The 16,275-nt window shown below is 51.7% G+C and overlaps 1 protein-coding gene across 4 annotated transcripts in view; it reads right to left on the bottom strand.

The window, feature by feature from the left end:
• Positions 1 to 7,422: 7,422 nt before the first annotated feature.
• Positions 7,423 to 16,275, bottom strand: part of ECE1 (endothelin converting enzyme 1) — a 126,711-nt gene continuing 117,858 nt past the window's right edge. For all 4 annotated transcript variants that reach the window (XM_055398761.2, XM_088843332.1, XM_055398759.2 and 1 more), the window contains 5 exons: positions 14,593 to 14,703; positions 13,873 to 13,940; positions 12,885 to 13,075; positions 10,354 to 10,449; positions 7,423 to 9,671 (listed from right to left, as the gene is read on the bottom strand). In XM_055398761.2, coding sequence (XP_055254736.1) covers positions 9,495 to 9,671; positions 10,354 to 10,449; positions 12,885 to 13,075; positions 13,873 to 13,940; positions 14,593 to 14,703 — 643 coding nt within the window. In that variant the 3' untranslated portion in view covers positions 7,423 to 9,494. The remainder of the gene's footprint in view (positions 9,672 to 10,353; positions 10,450 to 12,884; positions 13,076 to 13,872; positions 13,941 to 14,592; positions 14,704 to 16,275) is intronic.

The raw sequence follows: 16,275 nt of genomic DNA on the forward strand, positions 1-16,275 counted from the left end.
CATCTCTTGGCCATGAGTGATGGGACCCAATGCCTTACTCTTCATTTTTTGAATGTTGAGCTTTAAGCCAGCTTTTTCACTCTCCTCTTTCACCTCCATCAAGAGGCTCTTTAGTTCCTCTTCGCTTCTGCCATAAGGGTGGTGTCATCTGCATATCTGAGGCTATTGATATTTCTCCCAGCAATCTTGATTCCAGCTTGTGCTTCATTCAGATCGGCATTTCATATGATGTACTGTGCATATAAATTAAATAAGCAGGGTGACAATATACAGCCTTGATGTACTCCTTTCCCAATTTGGAACCAGTCTGTTGTTCTATGTCCAGTTCTGACTGTTGCTTCTTGACCTGTATACAGATTTCTCAGGAAGTCTGGTATTTCTAAGGTGGTCTGGTATTCCCATCTCTTTTAGAATTTTCCACAGTTTGTTGTGATCCACACTGTCAAAGGCTTTGGCATAGTCAATGAAGCAGAAGTAGATGTTTTTCTGGGACTCTCTTGCTTTTCTGATGATCCAATGGATGTTGGCAATTTGTTCTCCGGTTCCTCTGCCTTTTTTAAATCCAGCTTGACCATCTGGAAGTTCTCAGTTCATGTACTGTTGAAGCTTCACTTGGAGAATTTTGAGTATTACTTTGCTAGTGTGTGAGATGAGTGCAATTGTGCGGTAGTTTGAACATTCTTTGGCATTGCCTTTCTTTGGGATTGGAATGAAAACTGGCCTTTTCTAGTCCTGTGACCACTGCTGTGTTTTCTAAATTTGCTGGCATATTGAGTGCAGCACTTTCACAGGATCATCTTTTAGGATTTGAAATAGCTCAACTGGAATTCCATCACTTCCACTAGCTTTGTTCGTAGTGATGTTTCCTAAGGCCCACTTGACTTCGCATTTTAGGAGGTCTGGCTCCAGGTGAGTGATCACACCATTGTGATTATCTTCATCATGAAGATCTTTTTTGTACAGTTCTTCTGTGTATTCTTGCCACCTCTTCTTAATATCTTCTGCTTCTGTTAGGTCCATACCATTTCTGTCCTTTATCGAGCCCATCTTTGCATGAAATGTCCCCTTGGTATCTCTAATTTTCGTAAAGAGATCTCTAGTCTTTCCCATTCTATTGTTTCCCTCCATTTCTTTGCATTGATCATTGAGCAAGTCTTTCTTATCTCTCCTTGCTATTCTTTGGAACTCTGCATTCAGGTGGGTGTATCTTTCCTTTTCTCCTTTGCTTTTCACTTCCCTTTTTTTCTCAGTTATTTATAAGGCCTCTTCGACAACCATTTTGCCTTTCTGCATTCCTTTTTCTTGGGGATGGTCTGATCCCTGCCTCCTGTGCAATGTCATGAACCTCCATCCATAGTTCTTCAGGCACTCTGTCTATCAGATCTAATCCCTTGAATCTGTCACTTCCACTGTATTATTGTAAGGGATTTGATTTAGGTCATACCTGAATTGTCTAGTGGTTTTCTCTACTTTCTTCAATTTAAGTCTGAATTTGGCAACAAGGAGTTCATGATCTGAGCCACAGTCAGCTTTCGGTCTTGTTTTTGCTGACTGTATAGAACTTCTCCATCTTTGGCTGCAAAGAATATAATCAGTCTGACTTCGGTATTGACTCTCTGGTGATGTCCATGTGTAAAGCTGTCAACAATGCAAAGTTCAACAATGCAAAACTGAAGTTACTTTTGCACCGACTTAATAAATATTTTAAAAATGTTAACCCTTTGCCTATCTTTCAGTTCCACCATTTTCTCTCTGACCAGTTTTACTTCTTCACCTAATTTTCATTCTCGTGGTTGCTTTCTGGCTTTTCTTCAATGTCCTTTATTAAGTTTACATTTGGATCTATTCTCCCTTGAACATCTTTCTAATCTTCATTTATGATATGATTTTGGTATTTTATTCTCCATCACTCTCTGCACCCACAGGCTTGTAGCTGTATCTGATGTGACTTCTCTTGGAATTTGGATTATTTCTCTGCTTTGTTAATTCAGAGATTCTTGTGTGGTTTTATTTCCTTTGTTGATTTACTTTCTTTTGGGAGGAGGGTGAGTGGGTTGATTTGAAATTAGGGAGCCACCGTTGTCTTCCAAGCCTGGAAGTCCTGGTAAATGCACTTGATATTGAATAAACACTGTCAAATCGGCCTTTGCAGTGATTCTCACCAATGCCTCATATCATCACTTTGGTCAAACTGATGGGTGAAAAGTGTTACCTGAGTGCAATTTTAAATGCATTTCCCAGAATATTAGCAGGATTCTCTTTTCAAAATAATTTTTTTAATTTTTTCTTCTCTGAATAAACTCTTTAAATCTTTTGCTCTCTTTTTCACCTAGTTGGCTACTTTATTTTATGAGTTGTTTATATATGTTCTGGATCATTAGCTGCACATGTTGGAAATTTTTTTCTTCCAATCTGTCATTTATCTTTCAATTAATTTTTTTTAATTGAAGCATAGTTGATTTACAATGTTGTGTTAGTTTCAGGTGGACAGCAAAGTGATTCAGATACGTGTGTGTGTGTGTATGTGTACTTTTTTAGGTCTTTTCCAATAGGTTATAACAAGATATTGAATATAATTCCCAGCGCTGTATAGTAGGTCTTTGTTTTCTATCTAATCTTTTAATTTTATTTATTGTATCTGGTTTATAAATGAATTACATTTTGATGTTGCCAAATGTATTAATCGTTTCCTTTATATTTTTTTCTTCATTTGTGTGTCTGAGTGTGTGTCTGTGACTTTTTGGATGATAGGATTAAGGTATGTTTTCATTTCTTTAGAGGTTTTATATTTTTAGAAGTTCTCCAGTTACGTTCCTATTTATGAATAGTTGTGTCTTTTCAAAGATAGCTTTGCCCACCCAAACTCTTAAACATCCTCTCTTCTATTTCATCTGATACTTTAATAGCTACTGCATGTTTAGGTCTCTGGCGTATGTAGAGTTTATTGCTGTGATCACCGCATGTGAGAAGTGTGTGAGAAAGGCGAGACCTCATTCTCTCCTGGGTGGGCGTCCTATCATGGCTTATTCAATGCGTCATCATTTCCCGACTGATTTAAAGGGCTTCTTTTATTACTGTTTTTCAGTTGCTAAGTTGTGTCTGATTCATTTGCCATTCCATGGACTGTAGCCTGACAGGTTCCTCTGTCTACGAGACTTCCCAGGCAAGAATACTGGAGTGAGTTGCTATTTCCCTCTCCAAGGGAATCTTCCTGACCCGTGCATCGAACCCTTGTCTCTTTCATTGGCAGGCGAATTCTTTATCTCTTGAGAAGGGCTTCCCAGGTGGTGCTAGTGGTAAAGAACCTGCTTGCCAATGCAGGAAGCATAAAACACGTGGGTTCAATCCCTGGGTGGGAAGATCCCCTGGAGAAGGAAATGGCAACCCACTCCAGTGCTCTTCCCCGGAGAGTTCCATGGACAGAGGAGCCTGGCGGGATGCAGTCCACGGGGTCGCAAAGGGTCGGACACGACTGAGTGATTGAGCACGAGCCGCTTGGGAAGCCCCCCCCCCCCCGTTTTCTCCTATGCTGATTCCCACAGACACATAGACTCGTTCCTGGTTCTCTAATCTATTCAAGGTGTTTCCATTGCTTTAATCCTCTGCCAGCATCATGTTATATAACTTACTAAAGCTTTATAACAGATTGTGAGAGGCCCAGCTCCCTCATCATTCTTTTTTCAAAATTGTCTTGGCCCTGGTACATTTTCCATTCCATGTGAATCAGCTTATCAAATTCCATGGAAATTATCTTGGAAGTTTGGTTGAAAGTACATGGAAGTTAGAGACTCATGTGGGGGAGAACTGCCATCTTTTATTGCGCTGACCTTTTCCATCTGTGATGAGGATATTCATCTGCATTTACTCAGGTCTTTTTACATTCCCCAGGAAAGTTTTACAGGTTTTTTTGTAAGGGTTTTGCCCATTTTTCATTGTTTTATTACTGTTCTAGATCCTTTAAAGTTTAGAATATTGTCTTATCCCTCCCTCTGCAGTTCCCCAACCCTCATGGACAGTCTCTGCTGAATCCTTTGGCTTTCACGGTTGATTCTTATCATAAGTTCCATGTGTGCACATGCTAAGTCACTTCAGTCGTGTCCGACTCTTTGTGACCTTGTGAACCATAACCCACCAGGCTCCTCTGTCCATGGGATTCTCCAGGCAAGAATACTGGAGCGGGTTGCCATGCCCTTCACCAGGGGATCTTCCCAACCCAGGGACTGAACCTGCATCTCTTATGTCTCCTGCATTGGCAGGTGGGTTCTTTACCACTAGCGCCACCTGGGAAGCTGCAGGTTGCATACATTTTCTTGTTAGTCACATCTTGCATGTGTTTCTATCTCTTTAACCGTAGGGTAAACTCCTAGAGGGTCCAGCTGGGGTTTTAATATTCCTGCTTGGGGAACAGAGCATTCTTTAAGAGGGGAGGATCTGTCACTTACAAAAAGGAGGAGGTTCAGGAAGGGAGGGGCAGGAACTCCAGGGAAGAGAAAGGGACCTGTTCAGCTGGTCCTGGGGAAAGGGAGAGTCAGAGATGGGCTCTGCAGGAAAAATGTCTCCCTTCTGCACCTCCAGCCTGTGAGAGTGTGTGTGTGTGACTCTCAAAGTGGCCCTGTTCTTGGCAGCCTCTCCCATGGCTTCAGAATCCATCTCTGCGCACTGCTCCCTGGTGATCTGGGTGGTACAGCACCTCTCTCAGAAAACCGCTGTGAGCATTCACAGAGAGGGTGTGCACAGCACACAGCACGCAGCCTGACTCGCAGCAGGCATGCAGTATGGGGAAGCTTTTTAAAAATTCTGTGTTCACTCATTCATTGGCAAGGGTGTGTGTGTGTCTTGGGGACACTCTGCTCTGAAGGACAGGCAGGAGAGGGCCTGGGCCGTGTAAGGGGCAGAAAGGGGACCAGGCAGGAGGGGGAGCTGGTGATGGGGAGCGATGACAAGACCTTTGAACAGCTTACTCTTCTTTTTCTTTTTAGTCTTCAAGTGATGAGACTGTGAGTGACTTTTGTTTTTACTTTTTTTCTTTGTTGTGGGAGGGTATAGTTCTAAGCAGCTTACTCCTCTGAGGGCAGGAGGCCAAGCTGTGCCGCTGAGAGGCGCTGGAGGCGAGGGGCTCAGGCACCTCTGCCGGTGAGAAGGTTCACCTGTGTGAGCCTTCTGACGAGCTTCCAAGTGCATCACCGTCTCCAGGGTCTTCACATCCCCAGTACTTGTGGGTCGCAACAAAGAGCTGACTGTCTGATTTAGAGCTGGAATAACGGAGCCTGAGCGAAGAGAAGTGACTCACATCCTTTAAAGCGAGGCAGGGGGAGGAGTCTTGCCTCTCAGATAGGTGCTTGGCTTGGGCCATCCCTCCATTCACTTTGGGGTGCGAATCTCAGTCCCCCCTCAGCCAGGGCTCAGATGAAGCCTGCCCCCTTGGGGAAGTGTCCTCCGGTCGCCTCGCCCACGGGGTGCGAATCTCAGTCCCCCCTCAGCCAGGGCTCAGATGAAGCCTGCCCCCTTGGGGAAGTGTCCTCCGGTCGCCTCGCCCACGGGACTGACCCCTTCGGTTCTGGTGTGCTGTGGGGCGGCCGTCTCAACCGTGCATCGCTTACGGCTACCGTCCGTGCCCTCACCCACCCATTTGTCCAATAGTCCCTGGCTGGTCCAGGTGCTGGGCTGCTGGGGGTGGGGCAGGCACCTCTGAAGCCTGCAGAATTGAGGCCTGTGTTAGGGGTTGAATTTGCCCCCGCCCCTCCATTCATGTTGAGGCTGAAATCCCCAATACTTCAGAATATGGCCTTAGAGGGTTATGTTACATGCACCTTAACTGCATATATGTAATATGTAATATATTACATATATACAATATGTAATATATATATAATATATGTAATAGAAGTTCATTACATGAACTTGAATGCAGTTAAGATGAGGTCAGGGGAGTTCCCTGGTGGTCCAGTGGCTAAGACTCTGCGTTCCCAATGCTGGGGGCCTGGATTCAATCCCTGGTCAGGGAACCAGCTCCCTCATACCACAGCTAAGAGTTTGCATGACACAAATAAAAGATCCAGCATGCTAAAACAAAGACCCAGCGTAGCCAAATAAATAAATGAACACGAATGAGGTCACTAAAGTAGGCTCTGGGCTTCCCGGGTGACTCAGACCATAAAGAGTCTGCCTGCAATGCAGGAGACACAGATCCCATCCCAGGGTCGGGAAGATCCCCTGGAGAAGGAAATGACAACCCACTCCACTATTCTTGCCTGGGAAATCCTGTGGACAGAGGATCCTGGCAGGCTACAGTCCGTGGGGTCGCAAAGAGTTGGACAAGCCTGAGTGGCTAACACTTTCAGAGTAGGCCCTAATTCAATATGACTGATGTCCTTACAAAAACAGAGAAGAACACAACATTGTTAATCGACTATACCCCAATATAAAATAAAAATTAAATTAGAAAGGAATTTGGATACAGAGGCAGACACACACAGGGAGAACATCATGTGAGATGAAGGCAGAGACTGGAGAGATGTTTCCAGAAGCGCCAAAGGGAGGACTTTTGGGAGCACCAAAGACCACTAGCAAACCCCCGGGAGGTGGGCTGGAGGCCTAGATTTTCCCTCACATTCCTCAGCAGCAATCAGCTCAATCTCAGACTTACAGCCTCCAGAACCATAAGAGAATACATTTCTGTTGTGTAAGGTACCACGCTGTGACACTTTGTTATGGCAGCCCCAGTACTAAGACAGTCTAGTAGGAGAGGGAAGCCTGTACGAGCCACCTGACTTGGGCTGCAAGTCAGGAATGGCTTCCTAGAGATGATGCTGACCTGGGCATTGCAGGATGAGTAGGAGTTCATCAGCCAAAAGAAGTCAGGGTAGGGTATTCCAGGCAGAGGGAAGAATATACGTAAAACCCAGGAGAGGCATGAGGGTATGTCAGAGACTCTTCCTTGAACTGCCTGCCCTGCCCAAGCACCTGAGGCCCGGAAACAGTGATGACATCCTTCTTTCCAAGACAATGGAAGTATTTTTACCAGGAGGTCCCTTGAGCCCATGTGGCGACATGCATCGTGCTCACCAGCAGGGGGCCCTCACACGTTCTTAGTGATGACGGAAGAGGGGCCAGGTGGGCACAGGCATTAGTCAGGGTCCAGCGCTTCTGCTTCCCTGGTGGCTCAGCTGGTAAAGGATCCCCCTGCAACGCGGGAGACCTGGGTTCGATCCCTGGGTTGGGAAGATCCCCTGGAGAAGGGCAAGGCTACCCACTCCAGTAACCTGGTCTGGAGAATTCCATGGACGGTATAGTCCACTGGGTCGCAAAGAGTCGGACACACTGAGCGATGTTCACTGACTCACTCCCTCAAGGCCTCTGCTCTGGGGAGGAGGTGCGGCCCGCACCTTGCCTGGGGGAAGACACACACTCCGTCACGCGGCCTTCGGTATAAGTACTTTATTTCACTTACGATGCTGCCACACAGAACTACAGGAGCACGAAATGTGATAATACAAAAAACAGATTCCCAGCTTCAAACCCCACACCCCTGTCCCCGCAGAGACGCCGGCCCTGCGGGGCTCCCTCGAGGGAGGGCGGCTGCCCAGAGCTCCAGGGGAGGGCGGGAGTGAGGCTCCCCTTGCTTCCATGCCTGTCCTGCCCCCTGCCCCTGCCCGAAGCAGTGAGGGCAGAGGATTCCCCTCTGGTTGGACCCCCGGCCCTGGGACGCCTGCCGTTCGCTGGGGGGTCCTAGTCCCCAGACTGGGGGCTGGGCTCCTCCTCTGAGGAGGCTGGAGGGCAGGAGCGCCTGACCCCGTGGCGGGGTGAGAGGCAGCCTCTGAACTCTGCCACTGTGCTGCCTGGCCTCTGACGAGATCCCCAGCCTCCCGCGTGTGGGGACCGGGGCCTCACCTGGAGCCCCCCCGACGGCTGCCCGCCCAGCTCAAGGGCGGGTCTGACAGGGGAGGACTCTGGCTCCTCTGGGGGCGGCGGCTCTCCTGCCTCGGCCTGCTTCCCCAGAGGGCCGGCCTGGGGCTCCTTGAGCTCTGCCCAGTGGGGGCGTCCCGACAAGCTGTGGCCGCGCGGAGATGGTATTCTGGGTGCCCTGACACCTCAGGCCAGACCCACCGTGCCTGCCCCCTGAACCGCCCCTGGCTAAGAGCACCCCCAAGGGGAGGAGGGCCCACGGCAGGTACTGTCTCCACTCAGCCAAGGGGCTAAGGGTGGGCTGGAGCCCGGGGCACGTTCAGGGGTCCTCAGACTCCTGACCGTGGAGCCGCTGGCCACAGGCCCAAGCCTCTGGGCAGCCGTGAGGGGGCAACTGCGGGCCCTGGCGCGAAGGGCGGTCTTCTCGGGCGGGGGCCCTGGGTGCAGCCCCAGATAAGGCACTGAACGGGAGGCCGGGGCTGCCTATGGTCCTGGGAGCCAGGAGGGAAGTGGTGGAGGTCAGAGCCCAAGGGAGGATCCGGGTCCCAGGCGATGAGCGCTGCTTTCTCTTTTCTTCTTCCCCTGGGAAGAAGAGGTGTGCAAGGCAGACTCCGAAACGGCTGGGATGGGGCGCTGCAGAGCGGCCACGGGTCTCGGGCTGACGGAGGCGCCCAAAAGCAAGGGGCCAGAGAGAGGACCCCATGGTATGGCAGAGAGCTCTGATGGGGGTTCTCAGCCTCGCAGGGCTCGTGACCCAGGTCCGGGGAGCTCGGGCACCTCCAGACTGGGTTGGAGGGCACAGACCTGGCCTCACGCAGTCATCAGTACCCTAGTGTGACTCTGGGGGCCAGAGTTTCCTTGCTGGGGGGTCCCCACTGATGGACTCTGGGTTCAGAGACAGGCAGCCCCAGGGGGCGGTGCCAACGAGCTGCCCCTCACTCTTTTGGGAGCAAGAACCAGGGGAGGGGGCTGGAACCACACACCCCAAGGGTGGAAGCACCTCTCCACGTGGGGACCTGCTCAGGGGCCGGGAATCCTGCTTCAGCCCAACCTTGTAGCGAGGAAGGAAGAGGGGGCTAGTCAGGGGCTTTCCCTTGTCCACAGGTTATTTAGAAAACAGAACATAATAAATATACCGATCCTTTCCTTAAAAAAAAAAGTGTTTTAAATGCATCATTTCCCTGAAGGTTTCCAGTGTATTCCACAATGTTTAAAAAATAGTTTCCCCAAAAATATATCTTTAAAGCATTTGACACAGTGGTATTTGTGGTATATGGTGCTGCATGTGGGTGGAGGGGGCTGGGCCCCTCTGCCCTTGTCGGAGAGGGTCCAGGCCTGGTGGGCAACCCGCCTGACGCCCCAACACTCATCAGAGTTGACACATGTGTGCCTGGGGTGACCGGGTCTTCACAGGGGGTCAAATCTCAAATTACGGTGAGAGCTCACATCACAGGCTTGGTTCTGGCTGACCACTCAGCAGTGTCGGAGGAGGGGGCTGGCCGCCAGATGGAGGGGGCAGTCTCATGGGCCCAGGGGCGTGTTCTCGGGCCCCTCTTTGCCCTCCATCTCGGCTCTGGGTGCTTGACTCTTCACCAGACTTCACACTTATGATGCGGGTTCATGGGTGAGCCGGGCGGGCAGTGGAAGTGTTCTGAGAACTCCTTGGAGTTGGAGATGGAGCCGATGACCCGGAAGCGGGAGGGGCTGTGGGGATCGGTGATGAGACCTTCGTGCGAGCTCTCGGGGGTGCGGACGGAACACCAGACCTTTGAGGGGGTGATAAGGGAGAGGGTGGAGTCACTGCGGGCCCCCGAGGCCTCCAGATTGGCCCCATCACTGTAACAGGGAAAAAAGCGCCCTCTGGTTCTAAGACCCCCATGATGGGCCCGCCACCTGGGTTACGAAGAAGCAGCGGGCTTGGGGGGGCAGCTTCATCCAGCTTCCTCTGCTGCAGCCAGACCAGCTGGATGTCTGTCCTGGGCATCTGCATTATGCTTCACCTGCACCAAGGATTCTGCCCCCAAACCAGTTTGAACACTTTGCACTGAGTCCACATCACTCTTTTCCTGGGCAGAACCAACTGCCTCGTGGCCTTGTGGCTCTGGGCACCAACAGAAAGCTACACGCTGATTGCCAACTCTAGGGACGACCTGGGATGCCTTGAGTTTAAGACATTTCTAGAACCGCAGAACCGGGAGGGTCCTTAGCCATCCAAGCACACCTGTCCTCTCCTCTACCTGATGCAGGAATTCCTCTAACAGGGTTCTCGACCCTTCCTTGAATTTCTCCAAAGATGAAGCTTGCCTTCTTACAGGGTAAATGCCCTGTGAATGGACCCATGAGCTAGGGCTTCTCTGTTTGAGGAAATCTGCCTTTTGGTTTTCAGCGCTCCTGGAACTCAAGATGGCAGACTGTGCCTGGGTATTAGCTTTTCTCTAAAGAACTCACCTGTGCAAAGCCCAGGAAGAAGAGCTGGTTGTTGGTGAGACCCAGGGTGGGCAGCGTCTGCTCAGCCCCATTCTTCTTGACCCAGTTCTGGTAGGCCTGGGGGGAAAACAGAAGGGGGTCTTGGGCCTCAGCTCTGAGCCTAACTCAGCCTAGAGGAGCTGCCCTCTACCTGCACTCATCCCAGAGGAAGCTCATTCAACCCTCTGGTTTAAATACCACCTCCATCTAAATACAGATGCACCCTGCCAGCTCCAGCCTTTCTTGGGAACATTCAGCTGCTCCAACTGGACATCCAAGATGCATTTTACACGCGCACACACACACACACACACACACACACTGGACATCCAAGATGCATTTTACACGCGCACACACACACACACACACACAGACTGCTTTCCCGTCACAGTAAATGATGCCAACCACGAAAGCTGAGCACCAAAGAATTGATGCTTTTGAACTGTGGTGTTGGAAAAGACTCTTGAGAGTCCCTTGGACTGCAAGGAGATCCAACTAGTCCATCCTAAAGGAGATCAGTCCTGGGTGTTCATTGGAAGGACTGATGCTGAAGCTGAAACTCCAGAACTTCGGCCACCTGATGCGAAGAACTGACTCACTGGAAAAGACCCTGAAGCTGGGAAAGACTGAAGGCAGGAGGAGAGGACGTCAGAGGATGAGATGGTTGGATGGCATCACCGACTCGATGGACACGAATTTGAGCAAACTCCGGGAGTTGGTGGTGGACAGGGAGGCCTGGCGCGCTGCAGTCCACGGGGTCGCAAAGAGTCAGACACGACTGAGCGCCTGGACTGAGCCGCCCAGTCACTCAGGCCCGAACCCCAGGGCCCGCCTGTGGCTCACCTTCCTTCAGTCAGCCGAACACCCCAGTCTAACCGCACCGCACCCTTCATGCTGCTCTAGCTCACCTCTTGCCTGGACAACCTCACAGCAGCTTTCTAACTAGTCTCTTTGACCTCAAACTGGTCCAGTTCCAACCCCCTCCCAACACAGCAAATCAGGTCATCCTCATAAAGCGGGGCTTTTTTCTATAAAGGGTCAGAGAGTAAGTGTTTTCAGCTTTGGAAGCCAGTTTCTCTGCTGCAACGGCTCAAGGAACACCCTGCTGTATGAAAGCAGTCACAGGCACCATGGAGATGAGTGGGGGCGCTGTCCCCTCTCTCCCACAACTTTGATTTATTTTTATTGATGTAGCCAGCTAAGGGCTGGATGCGGCCCACGGGCTGTAGGTCTGCTGACCTGGTTGTAGAGGGTGATGCAGATCCTTCCCCTGTGTAAACCCCCGCAGTGGCTCCCGCTGCAGCCAGAATAAACCCCAAGGTCCTTGCTCAGTTGACAGAGGCTGTAGCTGGGACAGCCACTCCTCCAGCCGCCCCTCCTGCCCCGGGCCACGCCCTCCATCCCCGCCCCGTCCTTCTTCCTGTCCAAGGCCTTGCGAGGCCTGGGCCCACCTCACAGCCTCGGCATTTACTGTTCTTTCCGTGCCTCCTTCTCACCCTACTGGACTCCGTTCAAAGGTCATCCCCTCTAGAAAGCCTCCCCTGACCACCCTCTCCCCTATTTTTCTTTATTTCTTTGGCCTGTCTTGTCTTCATCTTATCAGCGTCTGACATCATCACATTTATCCGTGGAGGTGTGAACTGCCTTTCCTCCCCGTCCCTGACCCGCTACAGTTGGGGGCTTCATGAGAGCAGGACCCGTCGCTGTTTCGTCCCAGAACCGCCAGCACCAAAAAACAGGACACAGCAGATCGAAAGTCTGCAGCACACTTTCACTGACCAACGGACATCAGGCAAGTCATCGGCTGTTTCTGGGTTGTTTCTGGTTGGTTCTGTGGCCTGTACAGTGGGCGTGAGATACCTAATTGCAGGGCTCTCAGGGGGCCCGGCCCACAGGCCTCAACACTCAGCATCTCTCGGGCTTCCTGCTCTCGCAGCCACGAGGAGGAGGAGGAGGTTCTGCCTTAGCCTCTGGCGTCTCTCCCTTCCAACTCAGACAACACCGCTGAGGGCCATCCTGGACTAGACCCTGTGCCCAAGCTGTCACGTGCCATCTCTCTCACACCCAGCAATGCAGGGAAGAACATAGCCACATGCACAGAGGCTCAGGGAGGCTGAGCGACTCACTGCAGAACCAGTACTAGAGCCAGAACTGGCTCCGTGAGCAGCGTCCCCCTCCCTCCCTTCCCGGGCCCACTGCTGCCTGGGTCAGGGGCGGCTTCCCCTGCAAAGGGAGGGACAGGCAGGTCTTCAGGTGGGTCCAGTCCAAGCCCTTTCGGTGACCCTCAGGGGGTGCTGGACTTGGGGTACACAGCCTCTGTGTGCTAGGTCCAAGCCGGCTGCTTCACGGGCACCCTTTCACTCGGTCTGCACTGCCACCCATTCCACAGATGTGGCAACTGAGGCCCAAAGACCCTGTTGCGCGTGCCCCAGCTTGTCTCCCACCACTCTTAACCAAGAAGCATCTGGACAGACCCAGAGCCAGGTCTGGGTGTGCAGGGAGGGGCCTCCTACCCGATAGGCCGCCTTGAGGCCCCCGTTGTCCGCGATGTTTTCGCCGAGGGTGTGCCGGCCGTTCACCGGCTCCCCGTTCACGCTGTAGTTGCTGTACTGCTCCACCATGCACTCGGTCTGCTGCTTGAACGCCTCCACGGACGAGTTCTTCCACCAGGGCCGGAGGTTCCCGTCCTTGTCGTACTCTCGGCCTGCGGGGTCGGAGGGGAGCGTCAGGTTGGGCGGAGAAGAGAGACCACAGACCGTGCTGTGGTCGTGCCTCTCCTCCCAGGGAGAAATCAGCCACCCACCTATCCGGCCGTCTACCCCCCAGCACTGGGGAGATGAGGCCAGGCTGGGTGCTGAAGGACCCGGATGAATCAGCCGATCTGGGGTGGGGCGCGGGAGGGAGGAACGTGACCCGACTAAGGACCCGCATGTTCAAAGTTTCAGTGGAGCTGGATTCACCGTCAAGGCTGGTGAAGGGCCTCTGACCTTGTGCCCAGCGGCAGGGTGAAGGCAGCGGGCAGTGTGAAGGTCACAGGAAGGCCCTACCTCCTCATTCTCGGTTTTGGAGTCCCCAAGGCACGAGGCAATGAGGGGGATTCTGGACGTTAGCTGGTGAGGTACTAACTCTTCTGCTTGTTGTTGGACCAGAGAAGTCTCTTGGGTGGTGGAGGAATGTTTGCTCCCCACTGACTACAGGGCGGAGCGCTGTACTATCCCCCGGCACCGCACACCTTCAGAGAGCAGGGTATCCCACTGTGAGCCTGCCCAGTCTCAATCACCACATGATCAACACGCCCATTTTACAGATAAGAAAATAGAGGCCTGCGGAAATGATGGGGCTTGTGAGAGTCCACACAAATTGGCAGGTGCCTGGGCCAGGATTTTAACCTTCCATCTCCTTCTGTCTCCAAGGCTAAGATGCGTAGGAGCAAAAGCAGGAGCAGCGGTGCCAGGAAGCTGGTGGGGATTTTATCTGAAGGGAACCCTGAGGAACCTGTACCTTGATCGTCAAAAGCATGAGTCAGCTCGTGGCCCACGACGACGCCGATGCCGCCAAAGTTTAAGGCACTAGAGGGGGAGACATGGGTGAGAGTGATGTCGCATGGGGCGGGCCCACCACTCCCTCAGTCTGGAGACACAGCAGAGTCCCGCAGGGCTCCAGCCAGGCCCCCGAGCCGGTCAGAGCCTGGAGAACCAGCTGCATCAGCCTGTGCCCGCTGCACTCCAAGCACCGTGCCAGGCACTGCCCTCCTGGGTCAGCGCAAACAGCTAGGCCTCAGTAACTAACTTCCCAGCTGAGACTGTTCTAGAATATCACTAGAGGGGCACTCCCCTGTTTGGGGCTCCTGCCTCCATGATGGCATTACCGACTCGATGGACATGAGTTTGAGCAGGCTCCGGGAGTTGGTGATGGACAGGGGAGGCCTGGCGTGCTGCTGAGTCGGACACGACTGAGCGACTGAACTGAACCGCCTCCATGATGGGCCCCGAGTTCGCACCGTGTAAGGACTCTGAGGTCTAGGAGACCCCAGAGGGAAGCACAGGGAGTGAGCGTTGTTTCCATGGCAACGTCTCCCGGTGGGACAAGGAGCCCTCGGTGAGACAGGTTTGGAGGCGGGGTCAGCTGTGGGCTGACCCAGCTGTCAGGCTGGCCCGGGGGTCTGCTGAGGGGTCACGGGCAGCGGGGAGGAGATGGGACGGAGCCCCAGGAGCGTCCTACTTGGGTGAAGAGCGGGTGTAGAACGGCGCCTGAAGGATTCCGGCGGGAAACACGATCTCGTTCTTGGTGGGTGAGTAGTAAGCGTTCACCATGGGCGGGGTCATGCTCCACCTGCAAGCAAGACACACATGGAAGCTCCGATGCCACGGGAGGCGGTAGGTGGGGAGAGCCCATCTGGGGGGTATCGGGAGCCTGAAAGTGTGGATTCCCCTTGACGCCGGCCCAGGGCACACAAGCATGAGGTAGCACTGCTTTTGAGTGAGGAAACTAGAAACACCCAAATGTCTGTTAGGAAGGAACTGGTTGAATTTGATGTCAGGTCGCACGGTGGAACAGTGAGACCCTGCAAAGAGAAATGCGCAACCAGTGAGGACCTACTCGAGCAGAGGGGTCAAGACACAAGGCTCTCTCAGAACTGTATGGGGAAGGACTCTAACAAAGAGTGGACACATGTGTGTGGAGAACTAACCGGCTCATCCTGTTGCACCCCTGAGACCAACACAGCCTTGTAAGTCAGCTGGACGGCAGTAAAAATTAAAAACCAAAAACGAGAAAAAAAACTCCCAGTTCCCCACCATGGTTGGACCATTTTATATCTCCACCTGCCAGGCTGGATATTTCCAGGTGCCCAGGATCTTCTTCAGCATTAGAAACTATCAACTTTAGCCGTGTTAGCAAATGTACAATGAAATCTCATTTTACATTTCATTTCACTGTTAAAAACATTGAACATCTCAAAAAACAAACAAAGAGCAAAATGGACCATTCTATGCTAAAAAGTCATTACGCTCTAGGCTCAAAAATGGATCTGTCAGCAGTTTTCAAAGTGCGCTCCACGGGTACCTAGGGAGATGGGAAGCCCTCAGTTCCCTTTCAGGGGCTCTGTGAGGCCAAAACTGTTTTCACTAAAATACTTGGATGTTATTTACCTTTCCCACCGTGTTGACATTATACGGATGGGGGAAAGGCAATGCTGGGTAAAACTGCTGGAGCCTCAGCTGAGTCAAGGCAGTGGCACCAGTTCAGTTGATCACCATGTTCTTCACCAAAAAAAAAAAAAGTCTTTTCACTTAAGAACATCCTTGATGATGCAGCATAATAATTATTAACTTTGTTAAATCTAGACCCTTGAGTACAAGTCTCTTAACAGTCGGTGTGACCAGATGGGAAGCACTTGTAAGCATTTCTGCTTTTTATTTATTTAATCTTTTGGCCACTCTGTGGCATGTGGAACCTTAGTTCCCCGAGCAGGGATTGAACCCACATCCCCGGCATTGGAAACATGGAGTCGTAACCGGTGGACCACCAGGGAAGTCCCAGCATTTCTGCCTTTTTCACGGAATGCATTTGTGCTTGAGAGGATGATGGGCGTCTGACAGGCGTTTTCTTGAAAATGAACAGAGTGAACGCATCACCTCAAGCAAAACAACTGACGCGGTTTGTTGCCAATGATAAAAACTCAAGGTTTCAAAGCAACTGAAATTTCAAGCGAAAGCTGGAAGAACTGGTGTCGGTCACGGCAGACTTGATAGCTGTCCAAGACTTACAGACTTTCTTCTCTGGAGGTCAGCAGCGATATTACCTGATGTGGATTTTCCGGATATGTAATGAAGACGGCACTGTGTGGAAGATTCGTGACACTCAGTGAAGCACTGCTTTCCAAATCACCTCGTGTGGTGTCAC

This window comes from Moschus berezovskii, chromosome 2 (genome assembly GCF_049115385.1).
Source record: "Moschus berezovskii isolate FMDL1 chromosome 2, NW_MosBer_1.0, whole genome shotgun sequence".
Classification (NCBI taxonomy): domain Eukaryota; kingdom Metazoa; phylum Chordata; class Mammalia; order Artiodactyla; family Moschidae; genus Moschus; species Moschus berezovskii.